Source organism: Mangifera indica, chromosome 18 (genome assembly GCF_011075055.1).
Source record: "Mangifera indica cultivar Alphonso chromosome 18, CATAS_Mindica_2.1, whole genome shotgun sequence".
In the NCBI taxonomy this organism is placed as follows: Eukaryota; Viridiplantae; Streptophyta; class Magnoliopsida; order Sapindales; family Anacardiaceae; genus Mangifera; species Mangifera indica.
In genome coordinates this window covers 10,545,272-10,570,348 of record NC_058154.1, presented here as the reverse complement: position 1 = coordinate 10,570,348, position 25,077 = coordinate 10,545,272, and the positions used below count along the sequence as shown (strand labels likewise).

Sequence of the window (25,077 nt, the reverse complement as noted above, 5' to 3'; positions counted from 1 at the left end):
ATTTTATATTAGATTATAACTTTATTATATTTTTATAGGTGATGAAGATGATGCAATGGTGATATTTGATGCCCATGATAATGATGAAGATTGATTAGAGCTTCCGTCGTAGAGTGCGAATTGTTTGATTAAGATATTAAAAATTGTTTTGTTGTTTTGGTTTTTTTGAGTTTTTTGTCTTTGTTTCCATGAATTGGAATTTACGATTCAAAGAAACAAATATACTTTGTTATCATCAGTGTTATTGACTAGCAAACTATTTTTAGTGTTATTGCAATTTTTGTGTGTTGTAGTAGATTAATGATTAGATTATAAGGTCTGATGTATTTATAAAATGGTTGTGTTGTGTTTTATGTAGGTTATTAAGTTGTTAAATTCATATAGAGTGAATTATAGATAATTGAATGAGATTTTATATTGTTTCTATGGTTAGTAGTAAAAAATTGTGTAATGTGAATCCAATACCTTTCTAATTTCTTTTGTTAGTGTTAATGGTTGTTGGATTGCGATGTTTAGGTTTTGGGAATAGTGGAATTTAATTAAGTAGTCTAACTTATATCACAATAATAATTGGTGATATATCATTTTACTACACATGTGTTTGCGTTTTAAAATTAAATGGTTATGTTATCTTCTAAACAGTGTTTAGATGGTTAATTGTGAGTTAGATTGAATGTTGTTTAATTGGTCGTGAAAAGTTGTATATTACATTTCTTGTAGTTTAATCACTTTCTATGATTTTGTTCTATGTGCTAATTGTTGTTGGGATGGTAATTTTTAAGTTGTGTCGCATAATGAAAAGACTTAGTGTCCGGCTTGCTCTCTTTCCAACTGTTTATATTTTGTAGGTTAACCCAGTCAGTTCAACCGGTCGAACCGTGACTCAGTAATCTCACCAGTTCGATTACTGGTCTGATTTTAAAAACATTGATATTTCTCATATACACCCCTATAATAGTATGTATCATATCGTACGATATATCTACTATATTATATTAATTTGATATACTTTATAATATATACTATATTTTATTTGTATTATTTCATATGATGCGTATTATATATAATAAAATACTGATAATTATATGTACAATATTAAAATCTCTTCTTGATAATCCTGTATTAACTTGCGTATCTCTAAAATATTTTTAAGCTCTTCCATTTTTCAGCATTTAAAGATAGATCATACAATTAATTAATGAAAAGATTACAGAGACAAAGAAAGCATCAATTGCTGTTGAAAAATATATAAAATTATTTTGTGTATGCTAAGGAGGGAGCAAGAGAATGTGAAGCATTTTCTCAAGGCCAAAAGATTTGTTCCTGCCCAAGGTTTGGTGAAATTCCAAACTTTTATCTGTTAATTTTTAAAAACCTAATTCTTTTTGTTAAAATTCATTTATACAATTAAGGATAAAAACGTTATTTAATTAAAAATATTTTTAAAAAACTAAAAATTTATCATATTTCTCTTCTTTAGTTAAAAAATATAATAATTTTTCCCACTTAAAATTTAAAAAGTGATATTTCTTCTCTAAAGTTTTTTAACTAACCGAAACGATAAACTGATGCGTTCTCTCTCGGTCACTCCAATGAAAATGATGTCATCTTTTGGCCTTTTTTTTTAAGTGCAAGCTTTTAATTATTTTAGAAACAGGAAGCTTCTTAAATACATGTATGTGTGAAGAGGGTCCATTTTTTTATTAGGGTTATAGACATTTTTGTTGATTTTATAGTGTGAAAGTACACAAATGACTACTTGGGCACATGTTGAGGATCAAAAGTCTAAATGGGAAGCTTGGAAAATTTTGGTCAACAAATGGCTAATGAAGAAAGGAAAGGCAAATTGTCAAAATAGAGGGATATCAATAGATGCAGCTATTTTACCTAACCAAAAAAAAATTGTGACTATATAGGTATACAGACAATGTGTCATTATTTAATCGAGTAATTTTAAATTAAAGATAAAATAATATTAAATTACATAATAACATATCAATCAAATTATATATTAAAAATGTATACATATAGTATTGCTATTATATTATATATCTTTTCATTTTAATTTTTTTCCAATACGAAATTTATATATTCTAAACACTTCCCCTTAAGTGCAAGTGAAGTGGGTTATTGATTGATATATACTATAAATAGAATGAAGAGTAATACTGAATATACAAGTAAATCATACAAATTTATCTATACAAACTAAGGTGGTAATATCTGATTAAGTAATTCTGAAGTAAGAGAAAAAATAAACAATTACATCATCCCCATCATAAATTGTCACCTCAATTTGTATAAATACGTTTGAACAATTTGTTCATACATATAATTTATAGGATAACTTATCTAAACTTAAGTATAATACTTCTTAGCTCAAAACAGAGTCTAGTTTTTCTTGGCTAGACCATAAGTTCATTTGAGTTTTCAACCGGCATTGGAAATTGTTTGCGATTTAAACTTGTAGTGTGGATCAATATTTTTATTTATTTAAGCTTTTAACATTTTTGGGCTACAATTGTTAAAATTAGTAAACTAATCTGACTTGGATTACGATTTCATTTTAATTTTTCTTCCCAAAGTAGGTTTTTTTAATTTTTTTCCAGTTTAGCCTTATTTGTTTATGATTTTTAGGAATTAAACTATGCAAACTATATATATTTTACAAATTGTCTATGAATAAAAAAGTAAATAAATCTTCGATCTTGTTTGACTATGTAACAAAGGTAATCGAGTTGTAATTTATTAGTGGCTTCAATCATCTAGTTGTAAGGGAGAGATTTGTGGAGATGATAGGTTGGATTTCCTATTTTCAATAGCCTCTCTCAAGCATCAAGGCATGGTTGAAGAAATGGGATAATATCCATAGGATTTGACTCCTTAAGCCTGGTGAGTCTTTTTTTGTTTTTTTTTTTGGGTTAAGGGAAGACTGTAAACTTATGACACAATAATTAGATTTATAATTATTGTACTATATAAATCAAAGTCTCACAAATGTGATAGAAGCTGAAACTCAAACCTTCTCCTTTAAAATTCAAATGCTCCACTGATTTTGCTAACCCTTAAGTCTAACCAGGTGTTTCGCTAAAGCCATTGTCATGTAATATAGCATGGAATCAATCATTATCAAATCCCTTAATGAAGATTATTGGGGTCTTATATTGAAAAATATAATAACTAGTTTTTAAAATGTGATTCTCTCAAAGTTCATATCGTTTGTTATCAAAACCATCGATAATATTATTTGGTATTAGAACCATTGATATTATACTGTTAACTTGGGGCAAGCAGGGAGTTATGACTTTGAACTTTCAATCCCTATAGATTTTGAGGTATGATTCCCCCAAAGATCATAAAGAGATACTTGTTTCTTCAACTGCTACAACAAATGTACACTTTAAATTTAAATCAGTGTTTACATTATGATATTTGTTTTTCATACTCAAAACTGAATGTACGTAATTTTATTGCTTCAAAATTTGCACTTTTAAGTAGTTTATCACTTAGTTCTTGCCAAAGTGCAGAATCACATCCTTCAATAGGAAAGTCATATATCAGAGAGTAAACATCAAGATAAGCAAAGAAAAGAAGAATCGGTTCAACCCCTATTTAAACTTCTTAATTTAGAAGTAATGTAATAAGGTAGATATCTTATTTAATTTGGAATTCTACTAGGATTCTACTTATTTACAATGAAGAGTAAGACATTACCTACACTTTATGATATAGCAGAGCAGTCCCACAAAAGTTTCTACTCAACTTAGGAACTTCTATCAACATTGGTAGTATGAACAGGATTAATGCTAAAAAATCACCCAATCAGAACAAAAGAAGACACAGAATCAGGCAACAAATGAGAAAGATCGATACTCTGTTAAGGGACTTGTCAATCTCCACTTGCTGCCTTCGCAATGTATGGTTGCTACTCATTAGAGGATGAGAAACACGATTCAAGGACAAACTTGAGACTGAAATTCCAAAAATCCTTTCTAATATCATCCCTCCAAACATTCTGATCAGCGGGTTGACGAAACTAATTGTTGCCATACCAACAAGACTCGAAGTTGCAATGGATGCATAACCACAGGTATGGTGAGGGCAGTACTGTGGGTTAAGCAATGACCGTCTTTGTGGATGAAAGAGATCTTGATGCAGTTGTGGAGTTCGATGTGCAATAGATGTTGTAGGGCTAGAACTTGACGTGTTCAACATAGAAGGAGATGGTCTATGGGGCACAGCCAGACCGAAATTATGCTTCTTGGATTCACATTCTGAAGAGGACGTTCCACCGCCATAGAGAGGGACCAATGAAGTAAGCGAAATGTCAGCATTACAGACGGGGCACTTCTGCTGCTGTTTGTTGGCATCATGAGAGGAAGTTTGGACATGGAGCCACTTATAAATGCAAACCCAACAGTATAGATGACCACAGAGGGTAACCACAGGATCGTTTACCGAGTGTAAACAAATATTGCATTCAAAACAGCTGCTTTCCCTTTCAGGGATTACTGCAGATGCTGATATGGGACTCAATTTCTGCTCGAGTAAATGATCTTGATCCATTTCATAGAGAGTCTCCAGCTCAATGTATTCTGTAGGCAAAAGATTGTTTTCACAGCATTATACATGAAAATACACATAAAGAATACCCAAAAGACAAGGCACCTGCTTTGTGTTCTATATTCAGCAGATCAACAAACAACAAGAACAAATTATTCACTGTCTACAAATAAAGACAACACATGCATAATGACCTTTAGGAAATGCCTTCCTTTTAATTTTAAGGTCGGCCATCATGTAGTCAATGTTGAATAAAAATAAAACATTCAAAAGTGAATAAAGAATAATGAGACTTAAAGGGGCAATGTAAAATTTTAAGATTATATTTATATTTTACATATACAAAACTGAAAAAGTTTCAAAATCAAAGGAGGCTAGCGATATTTTACATATATCAAAATAAAAAATTTTCAAAGATATGAGGGTCAATTGATCCCCTTTGACCCCACCTTGGTCTGCCCCGGTAGTCATCCTCCTAAAAGGAAGTACTAGTCATTTGATTCCCCAAACATCTTGACAAGCAAAAGAGAATGGGCACAAAGAGGATAAGGTTCAAACTTTTACATTAAATCAATAATTATAATAAGTGATCGCATTAAAGTATGAAAGACTACACATTAGCCTCAGGCAAAAATAAATCAACTGCAATATCACATATGATAAGGACAAAGATTAGGATCTAACATCCCCCCCAAAAATTATAAATTTAAAAAGATGATGACTAAATGCCAGCAGTATGATTCAAGATGGACCTTTAAAGCCATCTGCATTTAGCTTTATTTATCACCTGTAACATCAGAGGACCACTTTTTCATGGCCTCTTCAAGTACCAATTTTCACAACAGACATGAACATTAACTATCACAAATTGCGAACAGAATTCTTTTCTTAATACTTTTCCTCAAACACAAGGAAAACAAAAGCAAAAAAAGCGATATATAGGTTGTTTCATTCACATAGAACATAAATCCCAATCTCAATTGAGTAGAGAGATTGAAGAATTCACAATCAAAACGAACTCTCCAAAATTGCACAAACTTGTATGTGTTGGCAAAAAAAAAAGGCTAAAACAGCGCCACATTCGTCAATACAATTGATCAAAAGAATTGCAAAAAACTTAGAAAGCCATCAACATTGAGATCTAAGTTTCAAATCCATCTTATGCTTTCTCGGAACAAAACAGAGGGCATCAAAATCACCTAAACAATCTTTCTATTATAAATAGATCATATCATTCAACCAGCTCCCTTCAAAAACAAACTCCACAGAAGCTTGTACGAGAAGGAATTTCACCCACAGCTCCCAAAACCCTCCTTCAAAATCACAATTTCCAAAAACAAAAGCACAGAACTCACTCACCCTTCAACAACAAGAAACAACTAAAGCCAACAACTTCACAACCCAAGAAAAAAACAAAACAAAACCCAGAAACAGAAACACAAAAGCAATCACATACCGATAGAGCAAAGACAGAAACAGGCCGAACCCACAACGGAACAATACAAAAATAGAAACTTAATCTTCAAGTTAGAAAGCGAACCAATGGTAGCATAAAGGGGTCATGAAAGAAGCTGCACAGAGGCAATTGAGGAGATTGAGAAGCGAAACAATGTGTAAACACGAGTTGTCATGTAATGAAAAGCGAAGATAAGATAACTGTGGGCTTCCACAGAGAAGACTGAAGAGTCGCCACCTTTCATATATAACTGCGGCATGGCTGGCGAAGATATTTTTAAAAAAATGAGATATTTATAAAATAGTATTGAAAAGTCAGATAAGTGGGAACGCATTTGGGAAAAGATTATTATATGATAATTAATGTGGATTATCTTAGCAATTAAGTTTTATCCATAAAATGATATCAACTAAAACCATGGGCACAAAATATGTCATTTCATATAGATAAAAAATAATAAAAATAATAAATAATATATATAATAAAATATATCAAATTAATATGATATAAAAAATATATAATATGATAGATATATATTATTGATATAGAATGACATATTTAAAAAAAAAATAATAATTATATAAATTTTTAAAATTTTAATAGTATTTATGATATTTTTAAAAATAATAACATGTGAAATATAATTTTTTTAGTTTTTATTTTTAAAATCCCCATTATAAGTATAATACCATACTTAATATAAAAAATTAGGTTTTTAATATATAATTCGACTATTATAAGATTCAATCGTTAATTTTAATGGTTAAAAAATATTCATATTATTTTATTTGAATATTATAATAAAGGTATCAATATTATTTTTAAAAAAATTAATCTCATAAGTGTCTCTATATTCTAAAAATATAATATAGTCTTAATAGTTACTTTTCTTATTGATTTATTTTGTATTTTTGGGTGTAGTTGTTAATTTTGAAATTATTGGGTGGTATCTTAAAATTTTAAAAATAATTTCAAAAAACAAATTAAACTGTTTTATTATGATTTATAACTAAATTCCACAGCCAAAATTACTTTATACTTTATCTAATTTAAATATTTGATCGATAGATTTCGAAAAAAAAATTTGGTTACTCTTCTAAATTACTATATTACCCTTCTCATTTTTATTTTGTGCTCTCATCCTTGGCTTAAAAAATGGATTGAATCACTATTTCAACTAGTCGTCTTGTGACCCGTTAGTAAAAATGGTTTTAATTCATTTGAAAAGTCACCCTTAAAATTAGACTTGATAGGATAAGATTAAACCAAATAGTTGGAAAGATTGGATTAGATAAAACCCCGAATTTTTCTGATAAGTATAAAAAATCTAAAATTTAAAAATAACTCATTTTTAAAATTTGAAACCAAAAATTCAAATATCAATTTTAAGAATGTATACCATCAAATTCAATGATTTTATTATCAAATTATATAGTTAATTATAAATTATACAAAATTATTCAAATATTAGTTTTAAATAGTTTAATCATTAATTAAATGATCCGAACATCGGTTAGACCAAATCATTCCCTCTATCGATGATGACTGTTTTTTACGTAGGACAAGTGTACTGGGATTGTGATATCTATCATAAAAATGATTAATAATTGATATTGTTAACGGACGAAAGGATAAACGAGAACCTTATTTAAGAGCGCATAGTTATTTAAAGAAAATTCAACTAAATTTTATTGGTAATATGATAAATTGATTATCGAATTATAAAACTTAAACCTTTAGACAGACTTATTTTCTTATTTCTTAATTAGATTTAAAAAAACTTAAGCACAAAAGATAACTAGTTTAACTTAAATAGGAATCTTAATTAATTTTAAAATTTAGAAAACTATTATTTTAAGAAATAATATCAATAAAATTGAGTTTTTTTAAGCAAAAAAGTCCTAAATAACTCTTATTTTTTAAATTAAAATAAGGCTCTATAAAAAATTACCAATTAAACCCGTAATAAGTAATAATAGGAAATTGATTTTAAATAAATTACTAAAAAATAACAAAAAAACTTGCATTAAATTATTCTTTATAACTAGTAAACTTGATTTTACATGGTTTATCGTATAAACATGTCATCTGACATCACATAAGTATGTCACATTATTTTGTCATATCATGTCAAATATATTGTCACATCATCGTTGATTGCTACATTATCCACATATTCTCTCTTTTGTTTTTTGCTTTTGCTTTTGTTTTTGACTTGTTTTTTTAATGTATTCATTCGTTTTTTTTACTTAACCTCTCTCTTATTTTAAATCTTCTTTGAATCTCTTTTTTTTCCATAATTTATTCTTGTATTCTTTTTACGAGTTGAATGTCTTGATCTCCCGTCAAATTCCATTCCAAAAACTTTGGTTGTCATTTCCTTTCCCTTCTTATCGTGAAGGCTAGACCTAGCCAACCGCATGAGACATGATGGCCAAATTTGCTACTGGCTGGCAGCCTTGAGTATCAAGCACCAAATGAAGGTTCACCGTCTCGTGTGAATCTCCTCAATGGTGGTTGCATGATTACTTCCCCAATTCTTGCTTGGAAACAACCAGTTTGGGAGGAGAGCTTCTTGCTAGCTTGAGTAGGTGAGGTCGAGGTGGTTGTAGATCTGAGAGAGAAGAGAAGGGGAACTTTGGTAGCAATGGTTTTGAGGGAAGTTCTTGGTTGGTCAAGGCAAGTAGGCTGTGTGGAAGCAGGTTACGATTTGTGGGGGTTGGAAGCTTAAGGCTTGTGTCCATCTCAAACCAATTCCTCCTATCAGAGTTAACCCATGTCATAAACCAATCCCTTTCATCAAACAAGGGCCATCAATTCAACACTACCAGACCACAATATCTACTCAAACATGTCGATAAACGAATTCATAGTTTCAACAATGTCATCCCTTGTAGAAGTTAAATGAATGAAAATTATAGTCCAAAAACTAAAGAAAATTACAATCAAATCCTTGTGTGTTTAGTGGAGGCAGCGCAGTTGTCCTCCGTCAGTCTCCATAAGAGGATAAGGATGATATGGCACGGATTCCACCTTATCCTATCGCCAATTTTTCAACCTAAGATTCAATTATTTTGCATTGATAACTTATCGACACTTTGCTTTCCCATGGCTGGTCACTTTTTCAGCTGAGGTGGAAAGTATAAAAAGGACCTGTTAATAGTTGACAGTTGATGGAGCAAAAGTGCAACATCCTAGTACAAAAATATAACCCCAAAAGAGTTACCCTTGTCTAGGACGTTTAGTTTATTCTCCAAACTTTGGTTTACAAAATTTTAAAAATTCAAATATTTATTTATAAATTATTAAATTAATAAAATATATTAATTTTAAAAATAAAATTATCAATTAATTAATTATATTAAAAAAAATTTCATTTTTCTCTTTCAATCCAGAAAAACCACTAATTTCTTATATGATTAAACTTTAAAAAAATTATATTTTACTCTTTAGGGTTTCAAATTTTCAAGGATAATTTTTCGACAAACAATCAACTTCTTTAACACTTTCTATCCCTTTCAACAATATCCTTCCCTCTTTGACAACTTGAAAGTCGCTCTCCTCTGACATAATTCATCTAGAATCAACCAAGATAATTTTTTCGTCTTCGTCCAGACAAAAACTTGTCTTCTCCAATGAAGATGAGTCTGAAAGAAGGGAGAGAGAAGGTTAGAGGGTGTCGAATGCTGGAGAGGGAGAGGTTTTGCCAAAAAATTGAAACCCTATGAGAAAAATACAATTTTGTAAAATATAATCCTAAAGAAAAATTACCAGTTATTCAAACCAAAGAAAAAAATTATGTAAATTTTTATATTTTTTAATATTATTAGTTAAATAATAATTTTACACTTAAAATTAACGGATTTTATTAACTTTAACAATTCATATATGAATATTTAAGTTTTTAAAACTTTGCAAGTGAAAATTTGAGAATAGACTAAACCTTAGGTGGGAATAAGTCTTTTGGCCAAAATATAAATTAAAGTTTATATACCTTGGGCGTCTACTACACATTTCATTGCCCATAGGTTTTTTCAAAGAATGCTACCCATTTGATATTCTATTTTATTTCATTCCCTTCGCTTGAAAATAGTAATGGATGTACTAACAGTAAACCCCAAACTTGAAAAAGAACAAGTGGAGTCCTCTCTTCTCTTCTTTTCTTCATTTATAATTTTTGTCTTTAGATGCCAACATTATACATGACAAGTCACATATGTTTAAGTAAAAGAACAATTGCTTCGTGCACACATTTTTAAATACACAATTAAAAAAATAATATGTTATTATTTGATTGAATGTTATTTTATTCATAATTCAAAATCACCTCATCACCTAATTTATGTACTCAAAAGTATATACACATATAATTTACTATAAGTTAAAACGGCAAGTTGTTGATTGTGCTATAATAGAAACAATAACCATACATGCGCCTAGGGCTGGATTCGAACCGAACCCGTTCGAGCTCGAGCTCAAACTCGACTCGAACGAGCCCGAAACGAGTCAACCCTATACTAGCTCGGTCGAACTCAAGCTCAAGCTCGAGCTACTCGCCAAATTTTTCAATTAAAAATTTTGATACAAAATAATATCGTTTTAACTAATATGTATTAAAACGACGTCATTTTAATAACGAAAAACGAGCCGAACCAAATTCGAGCCGAATTCAAACTTGGTTTTCACGAGCTCGTGCTCGAACTCGAGCTCAGCTATATGTAAACCGAGCCAACATCTAGCTCAGCTTGACTCGAATCCAACCCTACATGCGCCCAACAACTAAAAGAGCTTAGGATAAATCAAATAGGATCACATATCACTTGGGACGTAAATTTTAAGAAATATTTTGGCATATGTCTACTTGTGAAATACCCATGCTCAACTGGTGAAAGAAGCACGTATTTACACCACCAAAAACTGCAGAAGAATGTTAGAGTTCATCAAGGTTTCTTTAGGGCAAACCATGCAAGATCTTAAGCTAAATCTCAACCATGTTTCTTATCTTTTCTTTCTTTTTTCTCAGATTGCGGCAGATTTCTCCAACTCAATTATCATATGCCACTCCAAGCTAGAATCATAGCCATAGGCCTCCCTAGAACCAAATTTCCACATAAAATATACCTGAGGACAATATCATCGAGAATCGATTAAAAATCTTCCAATTAACCAAAGCCATCCACATTTCTCTCTCACAATACAGAAGTAGCAGAAATCCTTAGCGCATAGTTCTACTTTTGGCAAAAAGAAGTCAGTTCCTCAAACTAATTTCATTTCAGTTTGCCTAAATGTTGCTCACTGTATAAGCAGAGATGATAATTAGTAAGTCAAAATTAACCCTATACCCAGAGGTCCAAACTCAAAATCACTAAACAAGATCTTCAACAGGAAGCAAGCATAAATAAGCCAAATAGATATAGCTATCATCCATATAGATGTGAAGAAACTTCTAAAAAAGAAAAGCATATAATACAAGAAAAGCATGGGCAACTAACTTTACTAGTAATCATAACATACAGTTGCATCTAATGACTATACAACGGCAGATAGGAGTTTATTGTAAAAGCAAAGTATCTCATCTAGGGGCACTGGACACCACAACAAGAAAAAAACAAATGCCACAAAACACGCATCTCCCGCAAAGTGGTCCTTTACTTACCATGTCTATAAGAATTTTTCTATGCTGGTGGTCAAAGTGGATTTAGGAACAGCACCAATAACTGTATCTTTCTTATCCCCATTCTTGAATATAATAACAGTTGGGATGCTCCGTATCCCATATCGAGTAGCAATTGAAGGGCTCTCATCAGTATTCACTTTGTAGCATTTAAGCTTCCCGGCATACTGTTTTGAAAGCTCATCGATTATTGGGTGGATCATCCGGCAGGGTCCACACCACGGAGCCCAGAATTCAACCAAAACAGGGAGTTCAGATTCCAGAACAAGTGATTGCCATGTTGAATCAGACACCGCAGGTACTGTAAATTTCAAGAAAAAGCACAGTGTTGTAAAGTTGCTTTAGCTGAATAATAAATAAATAAAATCAAGAAACGAATGACAATGATTGTAAGCTAATACTAATTTGATAAATGTTTTTTGGATCTTAGAAGCTCTTTTTAGGTAAGAAGAATTCAAGTGTTTTTCAAAATTCTCTAATCTTTCATCATCCATCTCACTCAAACAATTATTAGGCGAGTTAGGTTTCAAATTGATTTTTTTTTTTTTCAGATATTAAGATCTAAACAAGCATACAGAAAGACAAATTATTCCATTTTTCAATTTTAAGAAAACAGAAACATATTCAGGAAAAGATAAATAACTCAACTGATAATTAAAAAATATCTGATAAATATAAGTACGATCCTCACCATCAACGGCTGTTTCTTGAGCCTCGCAAACGATACGTCCACCGCGACCAAATTTCAAGCTCGAACTCTGACTATAACTCACCGATCCAAACGAGCGAGTCGGAAAGACCTTGAGGCCTTTGAATTCCGGCAATCTCCGGCGAGCAGAGATCGAAGAAATAGAAGAAGGAGAAAGTTTCACCGGCGAAAAAGCCAGAGAAACCGAAGCACGCGGAACGCTTACGCACTCGAGCACTGCGGCCATCGGTGAAGATGATCGAAGGTCTGTTAAACAGGAGATTTGAGGAGAATTTCTTTTTCCTTTTTTTATGTTGTTTATATGACTTTGTTTGGAGTGTATTTGGATTTTAGTTAAGGAATGCGTTTGTTGTGGATGATGATGAGATTTTCTCCGGTGGATATTCTACAGTTTGGACAAGTTGCCAGTAAAAATCTGCCACGTCTGCATAAACATTTATCGGTATATTTAATTATTGAGAGTAATTCCCTTATTTGTAAGAATATTATTATTGATGTCATAAATTGTTTATGTCTTAGAATGTAATTGTCTTTATAATAAAATTATGTATATATATTTTTAGTATATAAATATATCATAATATAATTAAATAATTTTAAATTAATAACAAAATAATGATTAAAGGACTATTTCCCACCCGAAGCATCTTCTTATTTCAAGTTTTCACCTTATAACTTTGAAAATTTTATTTACTCACTCATAAACGATTAAAATTAATAAAACTCTAACTCTTTAAAATTTGATTTTCTCCCCTAAACCCTAAAAACTAATTATTTCCTTTATAGGCCAAGTTTTAAAAAATGATATTTCCCCTCTTAGGGTTTAGCTTTCAAACTTCAGCATCATTGTCAACGGTCTCTCTCTATCAAAGTTTTCTATCCCTCCGGCGATCTCTCTTCTCTCAACTAGATGTCTGATCGACGTTAAATGAAGTTAAGGAGACAAAGAGCTTCATCGAGAAGATGATTATTTTCTTAGAAAAGACGTATGAGAAGACAAAGAGTTTTGTCTTTTTAAACGAAATCTTCATTGCGTTGACCGACGTTCCAAAAGAGGGGAGAAAGACTGTCAGAGCATGGTGATACATCAAGGAATCTTCGCCGCCAATGATGACACCGAGAATTAAAAACTAGACCTTGGGGGGGGGGGGGGGGAAGGGGGGAAATGTCATTTTTTTAAACTTGTCATAGGAGGTAAACTTTTAGTTTTTAGGGTTAAGGGGGGGAAGAAAATTAAATTTTAATTTATTTTTAATACTACAGATAAAATGATAATTTTACCCTTAAAACTAACCGACCTAACCCCTAATAGGTGGGTATTTAGGATTTTCATAATTAAAGGATGAGAACTTAAGATAAAATAATACTTTGGATAGAAAATAGTCTTTTGGTCTAAGATAATATTCAATCACATGATAATACAACTATATGTGTACATATTTGTATATAAAAAATGGATACACATAGTATTACTCTTTTACAATAAAACTATGTGTACACACTTTCAGTATTCAATTTGTGTTCACAAATGATGTATCATATAATTAGATAATTTTAAAACATTTAATCTGATACATCATCAATATATCTAAATTATGTGTCAAAAGTATATACACATAACATAACTCATAATTTTATGTATAAATAATAACATATCATTATATTATTTATGTATAAAATTATACATATAAACACTACTCTCCAAAAATATATACCTTCAATATAATTATATCTTCTAAAAATGACTAATTTTTAATATTTTAAAAAACACAAAAAAAAGAGCACCTACAATATTTTTTTATGAGGATTCGTTTGTTACATTATCAAAATTAATAGTATATAATATTGATAATGTAACATGTACACACTTTACGTGCACAAAATAGGTATATAAATTATGTGTTATCATGTGATTAAGTGTTATTTAATTCTTAATTAAAAATTATTCAATCACATAATGATCATCATCTGTGTATTTATTTTGTGTACACAGTTTTTTTTGTCTCTTTATATGATGTTTGGGCTGTGAGTCCAATTAGAATGGGCTTTGATTTCTGGTGGACCAGGCTGGAAGCCCACTGGCCCAGCGGCACAGATGATCTATAGGGAACTTCCCGTCTTTCTCTTTGCTGCATCTGCTGCTGGGGAGAAAATATTAGAGAGGAAGGTAACAAGAAGTAAAAGCAATCATAACTCTGACTGAAGTGAAAGTGGCCCAAAGAGAGTGTGAGAGCTAAATCTGAGCGCAATGTCAATTTGTACTCCATCTGAATCTTCTTCTTCCTCAATTAAATCATGGATCGTGCATGGTATTGTTGCCGGAGCAGCCATTGCTGTAGCCATTGGTGCACGCGCATATTTGGGTCAATCCAAGAAGTTTCGGAGTAGGGTCGTGGGTATCATACCCGCCCGTTTCGCTTCCTCTCGGTTCCAGGGCAAACCCCTTGTTAATATCCTCGGCAAGCCCATGATCCAGGTCAGCTTTTGGCTTTCTCTCTTTGATCTCTATTCAAAGCTTTTTGTTTTCAGTTTTTTAAATTTAATATGAAAAAGTTTATGTAAATTGAATTCAATTTCATCTATATAAAGTTATAATTGTTAAAAGATAATCACTTAATAAAGTTTGCATTTTTTTTTTCAGTTCATCACTTTAGTACTAAAAACAGCTTGGGGTGGTTTTTATTGTTTGAGTGAAATTATTGTTGATAATAGTGTCTCAGGATGTAGTGAACTGTAGTTGTTTGACTCACTGTTTTGGATGGTGTTCTGCAGAGAACATGGGAAAGGTCCAAATTGGCAACAACATTGGATCACTTGGGTATGTATATATTAGTTTACATGTTTTTTTTGTCGATTCAATGATGCACTATGTTAACATATGTGGTTAGTTGTAATATGAACTTTGTCTTTGAGATATGCTAGTTTTTCTTTGAGCTATTTAGTGTGTATACTTGTGAAGAAGGTGCTTTAGAATTCGATTGCTAATTTGATTCTGGATTTAATTTTAATTGCTAACTTTTGTTAGTTTGACTTTCTGTTTGTACCACATCTACTTACCATTCATATTGGATAGTGCCTTTGCTACTAAACTTCCCCCCTTTTTTCCTTTTTACGATTATTTTTAAGGCAAAATATGCTAAGGTTAACAATGTTGTTTAAAGTTCATTTGGATATGGTGGAGAACATAGCTGATATTCAAGAGATAGAGCATATGTTGATGTTGGCAACTTGCATGACTTCTATCAAATCATTCCAAACTTTTATTTTTTACTTTTTATTTTATGTCTGTGCTTGCTTCTATGCCTACAATTTGTGCTTATAATGTCTCATTTTGTGTTTCTTATGATCTAGTTGTGGCTACGGATGACGAAAAGATTGCAGAATGCTGCCGAGGATTTGGCGCTGATGTGATTATGACTTCAGAATCTTGCCGAAATGGTAATAAATTCACTACAACTTTCATGTCATGATTTGATTTGCTAAATATTCTTTTGAACTGTAGGTACTGAACGATGCAATGAAGCACTAGAAAAACTGGAAAAGAAGTATGACATTGTTGTCAATATTCAAGGGGATGAGCCTCTTATTGAACCAGAGATAATAGATGGCGTTGTTAAAGCACTGCAGGTTTTATTTTTCCTAACATGCTTATCTTTGAATTAAGAATAAAATGTTAGTATGGCCTATCTTAATTTCAAATAATTCAGAGAAAAGTTTCTTTAAAAATCATGAGGTGTCCTTTGACCTTACTTTTACATCATGATTTATGATGAGTGAGCTTGCTTATGAGTGTTATTTAACTTCTGACTATGTTATCATATTCATCGCATAAAATGTTATGCCTTGAGTTCATGCTGCAGTTAGCTCCAGATGCAGTTTTTAGCACTGCTGTAACGTCTTTAAAACCTGAAGATGCATTTGATCCAAATAGAGTGAAATGTGTGGTGGATAATCGTGGTTATGCTATTTATTTTTCAAGGGGACTAATTCCATATAACAAGTGAGAATATATATTTCTCTGTGTACTCTGTTACTGTTATTACTTTTAATTACTTTTTGGGCTGGTTGATGAACTTGCCTACTACTTGATACAGGTCAGGAAAGGTCAATCCACAGTTTCCATATATGCTTCATCTTGGAATTCAGGTGTCATATTAATTGCATCCTTTTACTTTTCCTGAAAGACAAAATAGCTTTACTGTTGTAGACCATGACAATTATTGTCATTATTATGGTATCTTCCAATGAATTTATAGTGTTTTGTTGTTGGGCCAGAGCTATGATTCAAAATTTCTGAAGATATATCCTGGGCTTCGACCTACCCCACTTCAACTAGAAGAGGATCTAGAACAGCTGAAAGTCCTTGAGAATGGGTATAAAATGAAGGTATAGTAAACTTTGATTGCCTCGAGTTACTTCTTTTATATTTAATCTTCATAAGATAATTTCAGCATTGCATCACTTTTTTAAATCTACTCTTAGAAGTGTTTAGATCTGTTGTGGAAATTTGATCATTTTGCTGTCTCCTTAATAGCATTCCTAGTTAACTATTTTATTTTCAATCATACTACAATCTTTTGGCATCTGCATTGCATAAAGTGGAGTAATATTAATATTTTAAACTTAAATGAAAATTATTTCATTCCATGCGGCTTAAAATTTTGCATTGCAAGAATAGCTATAAGTTGTTTGTAAATATTTATTTTAGACCAATCATCAGAGGTTCAGATCTTTAATAAGCAATCAGTTATAATGTAGTCTGAATATGGTTATTCAGCCCAAATATATTAGGGTCAATATTAAGAGTGCAATATGCACTGATGCCATCTTGTTGTATTTGAAATTATTCTCTTTGATTTAACAATAAAGCTATAACCTGGTTCATTAGAAATTGAAAGGCTGGAGTCTATCCTCTTTTTTAAATATGAGTGTTTTGAGCATTTATTTGTCAGAATAAGAAAACGGCAGAAGTTTAACCATATTTATATTTGCAGGTGATAAAGGTTGACCATGAAGCCCATGGTGTTGATGCTCCTGAAGATGTTGAGAAGATAGAATCATATATGCGTGAGAGAAACTTGTCTTAGTTTTTGACAGAAAAATCAGATCTTAAGGAAAGGAAACCACTTTGTTGAATTGTACTGTGATTACGTACCATATTACTGTTACATATTGAAGGAAATGTTGAGTTTTGATTTAGTCTGCAGTAAGTGGTATTATGCATATGATTCAATTACATTTTTGCATTGTGTTTTCATGCTTTGATGATTTTTATAAATGATGTTTTCTCTTGTTTGCTCATCTTCCCATAGTGTCCATTCATGGACTAGTTTGGTTTGTGTTGAAGGCAGGGGAAGAAGATGGAATAGAGAGTTGTAAAAGCTTCTGTATAATACCTTCAAAAGGGTTTGCAGGCACATTTTCATGTGTAAAAATGTGCATTTTGCATACGCATTTATGAGCATTCTTTTTCTTCATTCATAAATAGTTAATGGGGCCAATTTCTCATGTTTTGTAATTCAATCTGATAGTTTGGGAGAGATGAGGAATGCTCTTTCTCTGCACCATGTTTCGGTTGGACCACAATCATAAATGGTTTTGAGGAGTTTTTTTGGGTGAGGATGAATTTACCTTGAGAAATTGCCTTCACTGAGGTTACTAAAATGTGGCCTTGAATGAGCTTCCACATAGTTATCAATATTTTACGATATATAATATATATCATACGATATGATATGGTACAAATGAAAAATAATACATATCATAAGGTGTATTGAATTAATATGATACAGTAAACGTATCATATGATATAATATATATTTTATGATACGATATATACTATCGATACTGATTAATATATATTTTTAGATAAAATAATAATGTAGTAGGATTGTATATGAAAAATTTTAAAATTTGAGGTGTGTTTATGATATTTTATAAAATAATGTGTCAATTATAATTTTTATAATTTTATTAATATTTTATTTTTTTAAAAGATTATCATACTATTCATGATAGAATAATTCAATAAAATAACGTGTATATATTTTTAATATTTTTAATACATATTTAGGTATACAAATAATGTGGTATTATGTTATTAAATATATTGAATTAATGATAAAATAACATATAATCACATAATAACATATTATTTGTGTATCTAAATTGTACGTCAAAAGTATATATACATAACATTGCTCTAAAAAATTAGATTTCCAATATACAATTCGATTATCATCGATATCACCACCGCAACTTATATAGATAAATTTGTTTTATTTGTTTCAAATGATTGTACATATACCATAAATCTTATTACATTCATGCTTGTTTCTTGTATAAGCTTAACTGCTCTTCTTCATTTGACTTGATTATGTTTCTTGTGCTCATTAATTTTTTTACTTAAAGACGGATCTGGTTATATAAACGACTTTTAGTAAATATATATATATATATATATATATATATATATATATATATATATATATATGAAATTGTATTAAAGTTAATGGACCTACCAGGGCCTTGACATCATCTTCTCTCCTTTTATTGCCTGCTGTGTGTGGCAGTGAAAATTATAAACATAATATATAGATATAATCAAAACAGAAACTTAATCCAAGAAAGAGCTACCAGAGTCAATGACAAAACTGATAATTATTTATGAGAAGCCAATACATCAATAAGATAAAAAATGGTTCAACAATACATCCAATATTGAACAATTTGCTCAGGTGCCTCTCCCTGTGACCTCCGGTAGAAGAGCCGCTTAATAGCCAGAACAAGAAACATCAAAGATTCATATGAATTTCTAAAATTTATATGGCTCAATCAATTTCTGCACTCCATAAAATCATGTTTTCAACTTGCCGAAAAAACCAGTGGCCAGTAGCAGCATGGATGGCAGTTCCCACATCCTACTTGAGAGCTTGCATGGCCTTCTAATAATTCATTTCCATAGAAAGTTCTGATGTAATGGCAAGGAATCAGCAATCATGTCTGCAAACTGCGATTCATGCAGCGTATGGAAACATAGATGAAACCAATTAGGAAATAACTGACATATTATCAGCTAAAACCATTGGCATTCTCATGGTTATGTCTCCATCGTTTCTTTTTTGAACTCTTCTCTTTCTTTGGGCCACTTTCTTCATGCCTCTCCATCTCCCCTGATTCTTTAACCTTCTTCTTCTCTTTCCTTTCATTGCCCTCCATCTCTCCTGAGTCTTTAACCTTCTTCTTCCTAGACTTCTCTTTGGAAGAAGCTCTTCGCTTCTTTCTGGAAGATTGTGCACTATAATCTCCACGGGGAAAGGATTCTTCTTCATAAACTGACTGCCAATTGCACAAAATCTCTTGTTGCTGATCCACATATTGTTTCTGCAATGGCTCCCCATCTCCAGGAAGCAAGTTGTTAAAAGTCATCTCACCATTAGATCCTCCTTTACGCTCCAGCAAAATTGGATCAGCTCTAATAATTGTGCCAAGAATGCTTCTGTTAGGCCCTAAGCTAAAGATGGTCTTTGGATTTGTCAAGGTTGCAAGTGCCATTATAAAAGCTGATTTAATCTGCAAAAGAGGAGAAATGTGTACCTCTAAGTAAAATTTTTGATAGACCGAAAGGTGAAAAACTAGTTTCTCATTTTACTTTTCCCTACAGAAAGTAAATGGGTAAGATCAGCCCAGACATTAAACCTCATAAAGCGTTTTCTCCTTTCTCAATTTAAAAATCTTATAAGGCCAGGAAGTAGGAGACAAATGAATATAAGTATTTTTTTTACTGAATATAAGTATTTTTTTATAATGTGAGAAAGAATATTCATGGAAAGCAGGAAGATGGAAAGGACAGAACATATCTGATGATAACATGAGAGAGTACCATGACTTCGTTTAGAGTTTGCAGTTTAAACAATAAGGAACTTAGATGAACAGAAGTAAGTGAAGTGAAGAAACACCAGTCATCTTCAATTCCAGCCCTTAGTAACTGCTTGGCAATTAGCATGATTAAAAAAAAAAAGATGAAGTTCAAGGGAAGGTTGATATGCAATTCTAAGGATCCAATAACCTTACAAAAAAGGAAAAGGAGAAAAAATGTCTCAGTTAGAAGGAGGAAAATCTGCAACAGAAATTCTTTTAAAGATGTGACTGAGAGAAAGTGATCATCATCAATTACATTCTACTGCAGAGGAACTGGCAATAGTTGAACAGACTAGAAAGTGAACCCTATGTTGTGTAACAAATACTCAGTAGCTCCCATGTTAAACAAACGATTGATTTCATGCTCACTGAAGAACTAGAAACAGAAGTAAATAAAGTAAACAACTGAATTGTTGAACAAACCTGGAAGTAATTAAAAGAGCTCTTCCCAATGTCGTTATCTGGTTCCTATTTCATTGTAAAAAATAACAGATGTAATCAATAACCAACACATGAAAGCAGCAAACTACAGTCACCTCCAACACTCCATTCAATACTACATTTCAAAGGCTAAATATTCTTTGAGGCAACTTGTAAAATGAGGCTGGAGGCAGACCAAACTTTTGGTGATGCCTGTTATTAGAATTTTAGGTTCTAAAAGTTTTAGCTAAACCTTTAAAAGAAAATATAAAGGTCAAATCAAGAAAAGCAACAACACTAATTTTACCAAATCCTCATTTCTTTTTCATTTGCCAGAAATCCTATAAACACATACAAGAAGTTAATATCTGAAAGGCGACCTGTGGGTCCTCAATGGAGATGAGAAATGGTCTTCTTTGATTCATAAACCTGAAAAAAGAGGAACCAAGAGAAACTACCAAGTATAAGTTGACAAAAAATGACATTAAATTTCCAAATGAGAAGGTAACATATCTTCTTTGTAATGGTATTTTTCAATTTTTAGTACCCTTTTCTACTCTTTTTAAAGAAGGTGCCAGACCCTTTGCAAGATACACCAACATCTTGGGTGTTTAATTTGCGTCCATACATATCAAAGAAGTGCACCTATTTTTTAAATCAAAACATTAATAAGAAAGTCAGATAATTTTAGCTCTGAAGCAAAAGGCTCAATCTCTTAGATCAGTACTATAACAATCATGTGAACATCTAACAAACAAAATTTTTTAGTCCATGTTCATTATGTAATATAATTATTTCGTATCATTTCAGCTAATAAGGGCAAGTAACTAAAGCCCAACATTAATACTTGCAATTTTGCCATTGTTGACTCAAGAAAAGTGTTAACTGGTCTGGATCAACAAGGCTGAGAAGACCTACCAAAAGGACTCCCAAATTATGTTCTGGAGAAGTTTGACACTTGGTAAAACTCTGCAGAAACAAAATTATAAAAGCAACTATCAATTAAAATACAAAATGCTGTCTATACTGTACAGTAATTACTCAAAATTTTAAAAGATGTCAGTCTATCACTGACATAAAATTAAGATGCTTCTCTTATGTAAAGTGTATGCAGTAGGTGGATAATTACAGTTAAAACTTTATTTTAGTCCGTATCAACATAACTTCCTCAAAAAAAAAATCCTAATCCATTTCAAAATCCAATAATAGGGGTTCATTCTAGGTACGCCTCTCTATTTAAAAATGTGCAATAACTAATGAAAGCCCTAATCCAACCCCATCCTGATATACCACCAACAAATGGCATAATTGTCTCACAATTCCTAATTGCAGTCAGCTTCAAAATTTATAGCCAAATCTTGACTGGCTCATTTAGCCTAGTTGAAATTCTTAGATTCAGTATTTGTATGCTTAATTGCTAACATAACAAGAACATTGCAGAAGTACAATAAAAGTGAGATTACAAGACCATTTAGGGGTGCACACTAGACAATCCAATAAGAATATTACCTTCAATAGAGCCATTAACATGGTAAGGAGTGCATATGAGCCAATCCCACCAGAATATACCTATATAATTCAAAAAAATCAAATTAAGCAAACTGTGACAAAAGCTGGACTGAAAGAAAGGAAAAAAATAACAAACTAAACCTCATTCAACTGTCTCTGCTGTAAAAATACTTTCAAGATCAAACATAATGGACGTAATTGAGGCCACTTAGATAATGCATCCTGAAAAGAGAAACATATAATTTAATGAAATTTGATAAGAATGTTGTAATCATTAAAGAAACAAAGACACAACATAATGTACAGAAAATAACGTTAAGCCAACAAATTCATAAGCACACAGAGTTCATTTGGCACCAAGAGAAAATATATATTAATCAGAGGCATTTTAGATCTGCAAATTCAAAAGTAAATATTCATAATATAGTAACAAATTGCACACTCAACCAACCACATTTAACCAATCTAGAAGGTGCATATTACAACTACAATCTAAGGCAAAGACATGAAGTCTAAAAAAACGAGAAGGCAAAACCATTTGTATTCACAAAATAGAACCTAGTACAACTATAAATATCAATATTCTCAATTTCAACCAAGATATGAAACTAGAAAAGTGTAGGCATGCAGAAAATTGTTAAAAGTACCAAAATAATTTATTTTATCTGACAGATATGAAAAGAATTACCATCCCTGTTACAACCAGATAAACAAGTAAGAAACAAACCTTAATGAACTCAGCAGCTTTCGGTCCATTTTGTGCATCAAAACTGTCATCCAGAGGGAAAAAACGTGGTCAATATTCCAAGAACCACAAATATAATGAGATGTAAAGCATTCTATGGATCCAACTTATTCAGAGGTTAGTAGAAGCACCTTATATCAAATGAAACACCACTTTTTTTCTCTACAAATTTAATGATGGGCACACGAGCCTTTGCAATCACCTTAAAACACCCAAAACAAGAAGTTAGATTTCAAAATCTTTCATAAAAACAGACAAAGAAGAGTCAACAAAAGCACACCTGTATCTTTTTGGCAATACCCTGTTGAGATAATGCCCTAGAAAGAGCCTGCAAACCAGTTGGTGGGTTCTTGATACCAGATCCCAGAATCACAACCTACATATAAAGCATTCATTCAAAGGCCTGAATTTAGTTGAAAACTAATCAAACTCCCCCATTTTAATATATGACAACATATGTTCTTCTAAGAAAAATAACAAAGTAGGTAATACAAAATAATGAAATGCATAATAAAAAGAACATATATAGGACAAACAAAACTATCATACTTACATCGATATCACTTGTTGGAAGATAAAGCCCTGTCCTGAATGACCCAAAAACCTCAGGCTATCAAACAAAAACAGTGAGATGACCATGCTGCATGTTAAGCTTTTACAAAACCAGAGTGTGCGTAGATAGAAAGTGGAAGCATCAGATGATACCTTGCAGTTGGGCCATATATATTTAATAACATCAAAAACAGATTCTACTGCAGCGTTGCGAAGAGCCTGTTCTTCTGGAGTTGGAGATAGAAAATCACAGAAATCCACAATCTCTGTAATACCAATGATTAGCTAATAGTTTTAAAAAACACATAAGGATGAACTACAAATAAAACAAATATTATTCAACAAGTCTGTTCCCATAAGCTCTGAACTCTTTGTCCAGAAAAGATAAACACATTTATTAATTTAATTTCAAAATCAAAACAAAAATCCCGACATTCTAAAAAGAATTCAACAGCAAGTTCACTTGTTCCCACTTCCACATTCCAGAAATCGACCTCTACAATAAAAAGTTCAAAACCTTAAACAATAATCCACAATCCAAGCAATACCCAATAATAATCAAACACAAAATCATGATTTTATTTGTCAACTACGTTTTCACCTTTATGTAACTGAAGCATCGGACTCTTAAACCTACTATTGCCTTTGAACCAGCCACTCTCCAACGTCGGCTCCACTTCCTTAGCTGGTGTCTTCGGCTCGTGTTGCCTCTTCCACTTGGCTTCCTCCAATTCATCAACTCCACTACAATTCACATCCAGCGAGAAAAAATCGGGTGCAGAAGACTCCTCGTAAGAACCACGAAGATCAGATAACGAAATCTCGTTACGAAACACAGTGTAGGGTTCCAATTGATCCAAAGGCGGAGACTGAGGGCGTGAGGGGGCGTCGGATGGCGTAGAGAGACGAAGAGGGCTTAGGGTTTCGTAGAGGATGTTTTCGGATTCATGATCCATTGGGAATGATTGAGAGGTTTAGGGTTTTAGGGTTCGGGCTGCTAAAACCAGAGAATCTTAAGAGTAGATGAAACGACAATGAATTTCGTTTTTGGTTGTCGTTTGTCTTAGTGGGGTCCGGGTTTCTCTTTACTAAATTTAGAAATTAAAAAAAAAATATTTCTAAAATAAATATAGTTATATATAAAATTAGGAATAAAAAAAAAATATACATAAAAAAGCATAAGAATCTAACCTATCATATTAACAACAATGAAACACAGATGCTCTAAAAAGTAATTTGAATAAAAAAAGATAAGGTTTTAGGTAAGTTTGGATTCGAACTGAACTGAACTCGTTGAGTTTAAGCTCGGGTTTGGTTTGATTTACATATACTTGAACTCGAGTTTGAGGTCGAACTCATAAAAGCCAAGTTTAAACTCAGTTTGAATTCAGTTCGGCTCATTTTTTATTATTAAAACGACGTCATTTTAATACAAATTAATCAAAACGATGTTATTTATATCAAAATCTTTAATTAAAAAATTTGACAAGTAGTTCGAGCTCATATAAAGTTGACTCATTTCAGACTCA

General features: G+C 31.7%; 4 protein-coding genes across 7 annotated transcripts; 1 reads left to right on the top strand and 3 right to left on the bottom strand.

The window, feature by feature from the left end:
• Positions 1 to 3,596: 3,596 nt before the first annotated feature.
• LOC123202102 (E3 ubiquitin-protein ligase RMA3-like) lies at positions 3,597 to 6,295 on the bottom strand. 3 transcript variants are annotated; one of them, XM_044617846.1, is made up of 3 exons: positions 6,104 to 6,295; positions 6,020 to 6,060; positions 3,597 to 4,595 (listed from the first exon to the last, which is right to left on the bottom strand). In XM_044617846.1, the coding sequence occupies exons 1-3, from the start codon at positions 6,124 to 6,126 to the stop codon at positions 3,823 to 3,825; spliced, it is 837 nt and encodes a 278-aa protein (XP_044473781.1). In that variant the 5' UTR covers positions 6,127 to 6,295; the 3' UTR covers positions 3,597 to 3,822. The 3 variants fall into 3 exon arrangements, with proteins under 3 accessions (XP_044473781.1, XP_044473782.1, XP_044473783.1); XM_044617847.1 differs by having other exon boundaries at positions 5,763 to 6,295; XM_044617848.1 differs by lacking the exon at positions 6,020 to 6,060.
• Positions 6,296 to 10,814: 4,519 nt separating this feature from the next.
• On the bottom strand, positions 10,815 to 12,738 carry LOC123202100 (thioredoxin-like). Of its 2 annotated transcripts, none has more exons than XM_044617844.1 (3): positions 12,385 to 12,738; positions 11,676 to 11,994; positions 10,815 to 11,140 (listed from the first exon to the last, which is right to left on the bottom strand). In XM_044617844.1, exons 1-2 carry the CDS (start codon positions 12,626 to 12,628, stop codon positions 11,681 to 11,683), a joined length of 558 nt encoding a protein of 185 aa, XP_044473779.1. In that variant the 5' UTR covers positions 12,629 to 12,738; the 3' UTR covers positions 10,815 to 11,140; positions 11,676 to 11,680. The 2 variants fall into 2 exon arrangements, with proteins under 2 accessions (XP_044473779.1, XP_044473780.1); XM_044617845.1 differs by lacking the exon at positions 10,815 to 11,140 and adding an exon at positions 11,158 to 11,314.
• A 1,794-nt stretch (positions 12,739 to 14,532) lies between these two features.
• LOC123202099 (3-deoxy-manno-octulosonate cytidylyltransferase, mitochondrial) lies at positions 14,533 to 17,608 on the top strand. Its single transcript, XM_044617843.1, has 8 exons — positions 14,533 to 14,878; positions 15,175 to 15,220; positions 15,754 to 15,840; positions 15,905 to 16,029; positions 16,263 to 16,402; positions 16,497 to 16,548; positions 16,678 to 16,788; positions 17,397 to 17,608. Exons 1-8 carry the CDS (start codon positions 14,651 to 14,653, stop codon positions 17,487 to 17,489), a joined length of 882 nt encoding a protein of 293 aa, XP_044473778.1. The 5' UTR covers positions 14,533 to 14,650; the 3' UTR covers positions 17,490 to 17,608.
• Positions 17,609 to 19,002: 1,394 nt separating this feature from the next.
• LOC123202098 (terminal nucleotidyltransferase 4B) lies at positions 19,003 to 24,576 on the bottom strand. The gene is made up of 13 exons (XM_044617842.1): positions 24,150 to 24,576; positions 23,702 to 23,814; positions 23,550 to 23,606; positions 23,277 to 23,372; positions 23,128 to 23,198; positions 22,979 to 23,021; positions 22,393 to 22,473; positions 22,252 to 22,311; positions 21,661 to 21,711; positions 21,290 to 21,387; positions 21,123 to 21,171; positions 20,746 to 20,790; positions 19,003 to 19,974 (listed from the first exon to the last, which is right to left on the bottom strand). Exons 1-13 carry the CDS (start codon positions 24,502 to 24,504, stop codon positions 19,474 to 19,476), a joined length of 1,620 nt encoding a protein of 539 aa, XP_044473777.1. The 5' UTR covers positions 24,505 to 24,576; the 3' UTR covers positions 19,003 to 19,473.
• Positions 24,577 to 25,077: the final 501 nt, after the last annotated feature.

Excerpts from the sequence above, each read along its gene's own strand:
- LOC123202099 (XM_044617843.1), top strand. The coding sequence starts at position 14,651 with ATGTCAATTTGTACTCCATCTGAATCTTCTTCTTCCTCAATTAAATCA. Across the intron at positions 16,549-16,677 it reads TGCTTCATCTTGGAATTCAG|AGCTATGATTCAAAATTTCT; the intron begins GTGTCATATTAA and ends TTGTTGGGCCAG. Across the intron at positions 16,789-17,396 it reads AGAATGGGTATAAAATGAAG|GTGATAAAGGTTGACCATGA; the intron begins GTATAGTAAACT and ends TTATATTTGCAG.
- LOC123202102 (XM_044617846.1), bottom strand. The coding sequence starts at position 6,126 with ATGACCCCTTTATGCTACCATTG. Across the intron at positions 6,061-6,103 it reads ACCCCTTTATGCTACCATTG|TTCCGTTGTGGGTTCGGCCT; the intron begins GTTCGCTTTCTA and ends ATTTTTGTATTG. Across the intron at positions 4,596-6,019 it reads TTTCTGTCTTTGCTCTATCG|AATACATTGAGCTGGAGACT; the intron begins GTATGTGATTGC and ends TTTTGCCTACAG.
- LOC123202098 (XM_044617842.1), bottom strand. The coding sequence starts at position 24,504 with ATGGATCATGAATCCGAAAACATCCTCTACGAAACCCTAAGCCCTCTT. Across the intron at positions 23,373-23,549 it reads TTCCAACAAGTGATATCGAT|GTTGTGATTCTGGGATCTGG; the intron begins GTAAGTATGATA and ends CTTTATATGTAG. Across the intron at positions 23,022-23,127 it reads GGTGTTTCATTTGATATAAG|TTTTGATGCACAAAATGGAC; the intron begins GTGCTTCTACTA and ends TCTGGATGACAG.
- LOC123202100 (XM_044617844.1), bottom strand. The coding sequence starts at position 12,628 with ATGGCCGCAGTGCTCGAGTGCGTAAGCGTTCCGCGTGCTTCGGTTTCT. Across the intron at positions 11,995-12,384 it reads TCAAGAAACAGCCGTTGATG|TACCTGCGGTGTCTGATTCA; the intron begins GTGAGGATCGTA and ends TGAAATTTACAG.